General features: G+C 41.6%; 1 protein-coding gene across 1 annotated transcript; it reads left to right on the plus strand.

The window, feature by feature from the left end:
* The first annotated feature begins 1,732 nt into the window (after window positions 1-1,732).
* Window positions 1,733-3,096, plus strand: nrarpa (NOTCH regulated ankyrin repeat protein a). Its single transcript, XM_012871081.3, has 2 exons — window positions 1,733-1,928; window positions 2,129-3,096. Exon 2 carries the CDS (start codon window positions 2,636-2,638, stop codon window positions 2,972-2,974), a length of 339 nt encoding a protein of 112 aa, XP_012726535.1. The 5' UTR covers window positions 1,733-1,928; window positions 2,129-2,635; the 3' UTR covers window positions 2,975-3,096.
* The last annotated feature ends 5,022 nt before the right edge of the window (window positions 3,097-8,118 follow it).

Consider the following 8,118-nt stretch of genomic DNA (forward strand, 5'->3'; position numbering starts at 1 on the left):
GTAATTCACAATTTTGGGTATCTTTAACTGACGCTTTTGAATAAAACCTGCCTTCATAAATCCACTGATTAGTAAGACAACTCCAGATGTGTCGTTAAATCTGAAATCCAGGTGTTCTGCGAAGACCCCAGAGGCTTCTTAGAGAACATAAGTAAACCGACAGCACAACCAAAAAAGGATAACATTGTTTAAACTTAAACTTCTCCACTATATCGTTTCATTACATTCTGTAATAAAATAATATTCTAAGTTTCAAACATCTCACTGAGCACTGTTCAGTCAACCATCTAAAAATGGAAAGAGTACAGCCCAATTTCAAACTTATAGCAAGACACGGCTGTCCACCTAAGCTGGGAGGCTGAGCAAGGAGAGCGTTAATCAGAGAGGCAGCCAAGATACCCATGGTGACTCTGAGAAGCCCAGGAGATCCACAGTTTAGCTTTATAAAAATATTAGTTGTGCACTCCACAAATATGGCCTTATTAATAAAGCAGGAAGAATAAAGTCATTGTTGGAAGAAAGTCATGAGAACTCCCATTTGTAGTTTGTCATAAATCTTGTGCTAAATTTAGTTTTTTGGCAAATGCTATATGGGGTAGAAAACGCCCTGAGCACACCGACCCCAGGGTGAAACAGGGTGGTGGCAACATCATACTAGCCTACATCATGCTACTAATAATAAAATTCTTCTTTTTATTATGCTAGATGTAGGCATCAAGGTTTTAAAATGTTACAGTTTAAAGGGAGTGTAATGAAGTATCACATAAAGTGGCAGAGTAACTTGAGATTTGGCCAATGGGATGAGCATGGCGATGAACACATGAGAGTGGTTGCTGGGCACTGCCTGTCAGCTGACTGAAAGAAGGCAACTATGCTTTCCTCTCGCTTACAAGAAACACAAATTTGGTGCCTTGGGAATGCTTCCGATCACATAAATCACCGACAGTGATGGTTTAGGAACTAAAAGAGCGCCACCCGTCACTCTTTAAATGCAACAGCCCCTGTGAAGCAATGAGCGACATGTCTGTCAAGAAGCTGGCTTCAGGGTGACTTAATCTTCAGCTACTATTACTTTGAGATACGCGAGATACTTGTGTTACTCTATAGAAGTAAAGCAACAAAAGAAAAGAAATGACGTTTTGCTGTATGGGCACTTCTACACTGATAAATTTAGCAGGTATTCTATCTGTTAGCTTTTGCTTTCGCAAAATAACAACTACGGATAGCATAACTTTACCATAGTAATCAAGGTTTAGCTTTATTTTAGCAACAAAAGGAATTATCACTGCTTCTCTGTTTCAAGGAAAACACATCACATTACATAATACACTTTTGCTCATGACATACTTACTATTGCTTATCATACAATAAGACATTCAAGCATGGATGATTGAAAGGTGAAGTCAGTTGAGCCCCCCTCAATTATATTGCGTCTGGGGCCCCGTATCATTTTTATCCGGCCCTGGATGATGGCGAGAATAGCTCATCAGTTCTTACTGCAACACTCCTTTCAATCTGCTCCACTTGGTGCGCTCTCTCTCTCTCTCTCTCTCTCTCTCTCTCTCTCTCTCTCTCTCTCTCTCTCTCTCTCTCTCTCTCTCACACATACACACACACACACACGCACGCACACACGCGCGCGCGCGCAACATCACGCCCCCCACCCCACAGACACACAGGCAAGGCCCTGATCCCTCCCTCTAACCGAGCCAACAGCCTATAACCTCCGCGCTTCTCCGCCCATTCCTCCACATTTGATTCTTGGGGAAGGCATTGTCATGCAAATAAAGGACGCGTAAAAATATTCCTCCGGAGCGCGGCGCAGAGCAGAGACTCACACGGACCGCAAGGAGGAGGAACGCGCGCATCCCGGGGCCACAAAGTGGTTTTGTCTGTCGCCGCGACACGGACCCGTCTATCTGTCGCAGGTAAGTCAGCGGACAGCGGTTTGGCTGCCGGACGCACGCCGGGGAGATCCGTGCGTAAACGCGTGCGCACGGAGCTCCCCCTCTCCGCTGTCGCGCTGTCTCATTCTTGGATGTGACGGAATGTGTGTAAGGAATTTTGACTCATGCGGACATCTTTCGTGACTTTTTTCCCCCCCATTATTATTACTTTTGTCTCTCAGACATCTGCGTGGCCACATGAGCAGCGACATTTAGCCAGGAAGCTGGTTGGACCGTTGAGGGAAAGCCGACGGGAATCCAACAACGAGGAGGCTGGCCCTTTGGTGGTTGTGGTCATACTTCCAGTCTCCCCCAGTGAAATCGGAGGTGTCTCTTCTTCATCTCCTTGTGCAGGCTACCTGTTGCTGCTGCTGCTGCTGCTACTACTAGAGAAGGAAAGCTACATCCAGAGACCCCTGGAGCGATTATTGACACTATTATGTTTTAGGGGGATTCAGGATCTCTCGAATACTGACGTCTTTGCACACCAGGTGTGCCATTTACCCTCTTGTCCTCTTTTTTTGGGATATATCCAGTGATCTTTCGCCGTTAAAGTGCCTTAAAACTGGGTATAATCCAGTATAACTGTGGCACTGCTACCAGACCAGAGACGCTCGACACAGCTTTAGAGCCGAGGCAGGATTACTTCTCGTCCCCCCCACCACCTCACCCTCCAGCGAGCTGCAACAATGAGCCAGGCAGATGTGTCGACTTGCTCCGCGCCGCAGAGGGTCTTTCAGGAGGCAGTGAAGAAGGGCAACACCAAGGAGCTGCACTCGCTGCTGCAGAACATGACAAACTGCGAGTTCAACGTGAACTCCTTCGGGCCGGAGGGACAGACTGCGCTCCACCAGTCCGTCATCGACGGCAACCTGGAGCTTGTGAAGCTGCTGGTGAAGTTCGGCGCAGACATCCGACTGGCTAACCGGGAAGGGTGGAGCGCTTTACACATTGCCGCTTTCGGGGGCCACCAGGACATTGTGCTATACCTCATCACCAAGGCCAAGTATTCCTCTGGGGCCCGGTGATCTGTCTCTGCTGTCAGGTAAAAGTAGAACATTTAAATAACAAGATAAGAAGAAAAGAAAAAAAATGCATCAGCAACAAATTCAATCTTAAACTGCAACGCACGGAGGCAAAAGGCTCTTTTTTTAAAAAAAAACATAACTGCCATCTTTTACATAGTTGTGCCAAAATGTATGAAAAGGAAATAACACTGCGCAGAAAAAAAAAACAAAATCTCCCCTGACTGTAAACCAAACCGGACCGTCTGTGCGCACCGCATGGTCCACTCAGACCAGAGCCGGCCCAAGGATGTAAGGGAGCTTTAGCGGGACTGAATTTGGGGGCTGCATACTTTTTTTTAACTTAAATACTCACCAGTCACGACTGACAGTTTCGTCCTAGACAGTTTTCTGGTGGGACTGGAAAACGTTTCATTTTTTTTACACTCTGGGGTGTTTCTAGACCTAAAGTCATACAGGTGCAGAAGGTCCAAACATACATGTGCCAGAGCACATGTATCCAAGCAGTAAGATCTTCTAGTAATATTGTAAGCTGTCTTTCGGCTTTTTAGGATTTAACAGTTGCAACCTTTTTGTCTGTATATATATATATATATATATATATATATATATATATATATATATATATATATATATACAGACAAAAGGGGTCATTTTCAAATAAAAATTTGTTTCACACTTATTCACCTGCACTTGTGCATAAAACGTGACTCGAGCTGCGCAGAAGCAAGCAGAAAAGATGAAACTGTTGCCATTTAACGCACCGTCACCATGAAATTATGAAGGCTTTTCCATGTGTATTTTCAGCTAGAACATTTCCTGTTCTCTTTACACGTTTTAAAATTCAAATGAGCTTTCCTTAGACCTTCTGATTAACTATAAAAGTATACCAATTTTGGTAAATAAATCAAAGCGTTTAAAAATGTACATCCCATGCAAAGGACTGTTTTGGGCCCCTAAGCAGTGCTCTAGTTTGCTTATGCCTCAGGCCGGCTCTGACACACACACACACACACACATCGCTTCAACGCGAATCTCTCACAAAACGCACCTCACTCCCGTGAGCTTGTTGGTACTTAAAGGTTTTCGTCTTGAATGTTCATCCAAGATTGTGTCATTGTAGAAGAAACTGCCACACCGTGTCTGTGTGTATGTGTGAGTATGTGTGTGCGCATGAACTGCAGAGCGCAGATGGCCCAGTTTTTTTTTTTTTTTTATTATTCAAAGTGAATCGTCTCTTTGTGCGGGCGCAGATTTGACCTGTTGCTCCTCATTGTCCTGTAAAAACCCACTTTTTTTTTTTTTGTAACTTATTTTTATGTGAAAACACGGCACTTGATGCTGCTCGGCTGCATGCTGGAATATCTGAAAGGGAAGACACGCGAACAGGAGGAGAAGCCCTCTGTTAGTTTCCTGAGGTCTCTCCTTTTTTTTTTTTTTTTCCTTAATTCATTCATTTTATTAACTCAAAATGAGGATCGTTACAGCTACAACTGTGTTTTCTTTCAATTTAATCAGGGTTTCTACTCACTTTTCATGTAAGATTCCACACTTTTCTGGACTTAAATCCACAAAGTTCTCATTTACAAAGTTCATGATATACTTACTTCAGACATTTGGTTTTGTTAAGGTCAGGCTTTGGAAAAGGAAAATCACAGACTGAAAGCATGGATGGATGCAACATTTTGACAATGGGACAGTGAATAAAGTCTGGAAATACAAATATATATATATATATATATATTTTTCCAGAATTTATTTTAATTTTTCCATACAGCGTAGGAACCCCGTGTAACAAGTGACTCCATCATTGTTGTGAAGTACTGTAATCAATAGCTTTACCTTTTTGACAGTAGCTGAATGGGCTCTGCAAACGCACATCTTGCCATTGCCGGTGTGCCAACCATTCAGGCCAGTGCGACCACTCCGCCCTGGTGGTCATCGTATTAAGAACCGCTGCTTTCGCTTTATATGTTGTTAAAACAAAAACAAAAACAAAAAAAAAAAAAAAAGAGGAAAATTTGGAATTCACTTTATAATCTCCTTTCAGTATTCTGTTAACATCCTAGTCATCACTGTGAAAGCAGGCTGATTTTATTGTTTCTTTTTTTTTTTCTTTTATATTTATGAAGGTACATTGAAAAGATGCATTGTTGAATATGTTGTGGTTCTACTTTTAAAAGGAAAAAAAAAACATCTGTAGAGTCAGAGTTTAGTGGGTGACTCAAGCTGCTTCAGATTCTTCATTTTTTATTTTTTTATTTTGATGTTTTTTGAGTGCAAACCTGCAACCCCTCCCCTCCCCTCCCCTCCCCTCCCACCCCCAGGTGACCCCCCCACAGCTTTAGGCCGTTGACCCTCAAGAGGACTTTCGATTAAACTGACTCTTATTTTCCGTTTGGTTGCCATTTTCCCAGCTACCTCGACTGTAAAGTATTCTCAAAGCTGTTCCGCCTTCTCCTAGCTTGCCCACGCCACTTATGCCAGTATCTGTCAGCTACGTATCCTTAACAGAGAAGATGGACTTGGGTGCAGAAGATGCAACGCATTCCTTAAGTCAGGACAGTTTATGTTACACTACAACCAAACCAGCGCTGACAAAAGCGTCCTCCCCATCTAAACTCAGCTCTTCCTCTCTCTCTCTCCCCCTCATCGTTCTCTCTCTCTCTCTCTGTCCTCATCAGCCTGTTTTGTTATTATATTTTCATTGTATAGCATGACTTATAAATGCAGGGAGTTTTATTGCACAAAACACAGAGCCTTGCGCCCCCCTAGTGTTCAAGCGGGGTCATTTCAGAAGGCTTTGGAATATTTTCTACTACTGAGCAGGATCCTTTTTTACTGATGGATGATGAAGACTTTATGAATAAACAACAACACATGACTGTCGCAGGATGTCACTCAACAAATATATATATAAAAAAAAAAGGAGAAATTGTTATTTTAAGGTCGCCTGCTACATTTTGAAAGTCATGACACCCTAACTTTTTTTTTTTTTAACAATGCTGCTTGTTTTTGTGTCTTTTCTTATTGAGGATTTTTTTTTTCTTTAAAGCCTACTGTTTCACAGCAACACTGGTCCAACTCATGAGAAGCTTTTTTTTTTTTTATCATCGGAAAAGAGAGTTGTCTGTTGTCGTCGCGTGAGCCTGACGTGCGTTTGTGTTCGCTTCTCATGGGGGTACCGTGTGACTGGGTTTAAAGCAGTCATCAGCCAGACGGAGAACTTCCCTGGAATAAATCACCCGCAGTCCCATTATTATAGCTCCACTACGTCAAGGTATAGATTCGCATCAGGCTACAAATAAAAAATATGCATCGCTTGTGTTTAAACTTGATCTTTCTTCTTTTTTTTTTTTTTTTTTTTAAAGAAAAAAATAAATATTGCACTGATGACTGTTGTTGAAAAGTTGGCTTTTATACGTCAACATTTTATTTTTTTTTCTGAATAGAAAAAAAAAAAAACATACACAACAAAATACTATTGTATATGTATACGCTCCAGGTGATAATGTCCTTATGTATGTTTTTACTTTGTGGGAAAAAAAAAACATGTTTTTCAACAAAGATGTGTGTATCTCTGTGATTGGGTGTATGTATATATACATATGGATATATATATCAATGCTGATGATGATGATGATATCTTGGGGCACTTTCTTTTCTGAAGTGCTGTCTTCCTGTTGTGTCGTTTTAAAAGGGGGAATAATACATTTGATGGTAAGATCATTGTAACGTGGTAAAAAATTGCACGCTTGTGTGGTTATTCGGCTCGCCGAGTCATAACATTTATGACGCGCGGAGCCAGCTGTCGAATTGGTGTACATGAGTGAGATGATATTTTTTTTCTAGAAAAATAGGAGAAGAAAAATAATTAAAAAAAAAGAAAACGGAAAGAAAGTAAGTAAGTGCTGAATTCTTGGGGGGGTCAGTCAGTTTGTGTTTCTGGTCTTGCTTCATTTCAAGCAGGAGGAAACAGATGAATCTTTAACGAGTGATGCAGATGTTCCATCTTGTCTGTTTTATTTTTTGTTTTCGTATACTTTTCTTTTTTGAACATTTGTAACACTGTGATGATGGTGACGTGACGTCACATTGAGATGAGTGCTGTATTATTTTTGTACGTTTGTGTACAAGCCAGTAAAGAAACCATTAAACTAAAAAAAAAAAAAAAAAACAATAATAAAAAAAAAAAAAACGGATCGTGTGTATGGATGAGTTTCTTCCTCTTCTCCTTCCCATTGGATTGTGTTAATAGAAGGAGTTGCTTTTAGGGAGAGACACCTCCCCTCCCACCACCTCCCGGCCTCCCCAGCCGGGCGCAGCCCAGATCCCAGTTCTCCCCTTTTGTCATTCATCATGGCCTCATCCTTTCACTGCCGGGATAAAGGAGCCCGGTGCATTGTGGGTAGGCTCTGTTTTAAGTAGGGTCCCCTCCCCTGTGTGTGTTGTGGGAGAGATGGTGTTATGTTACCCACAGATCTCACCCCCCCCACACACACACACATTAACTTTCCAAAACACTCTTTCCTTGTGCAGCTTTGCTCTAATTCAGCTGTTCTGGCCATTCTTTCCTCTTTAATGCGCTGTTTTTTTAAATATTATTTCTGTGTCGCCGACAAGCTTGTCCGAAACTCATGTTTTGTTTGCAATGTATAAAATGCCCGGGTAAAATCTTTTTTTTTTTACAACTTTCACGTCAAACATAACATAATGACAAAACAAAAGAGATTGTCTCAAAAAGCATTCAAAAGCTCTTGTGCAATTTTGTCCCAAGCACAAACTTCAGTGTATTTTCTTGACACTGTGTGCTTAAGTCTAACAAAGAGGTAACAGTGGAAAGAAAATGAATTTTTAAAAACAGAACTTTTAAAAATGATTGGCAAATAGCTCAAACTTAGATTTAATGGGAACATCCAGCATTCATGTCCATTTTATCTCCGGCTGTGTGATGTCACTGTCCTGTCAGAAGGTGATTCGCCACCCCAAACTTTAGTATTTTGCAGCCTTTAACGGGTTTCTTTCCAACATTGTCCTCCTCACGCTATCTCTAACCAGCTAGCTGGTCCTTGCTGAAAAAAAGCATTCACAAAGCATTCTTGCGACTCTTCCTTAAAGGCTGAATTTGTGACATGGATGACTAATAG

Source organism: Fundulus heteroclitus, chromosome 8 (genome assembly GCF_011125445.2).
Source record: "Fundulus heteroclitus isolate FHET01 chromosome 8, MU-UCD_Fhet_4.1, whole genome shotgun sequence".
NCBI lineage: Eukaryota > Metazoa > Chordata > Actinopteri > Cyprinodontiformes > Fundulidae > Fundulus > Fundulus heteroclitus.

What these genes read in the sequence shown, in the direction of transcription:
- nrarpa (XM_012871081.3), top strand. Translation starts at nt 2,636, where the DNA reads ATGAGCCAGGCAGATGTGTCGACTTGCTCCGCGCCGCAGAGGGTCTTT.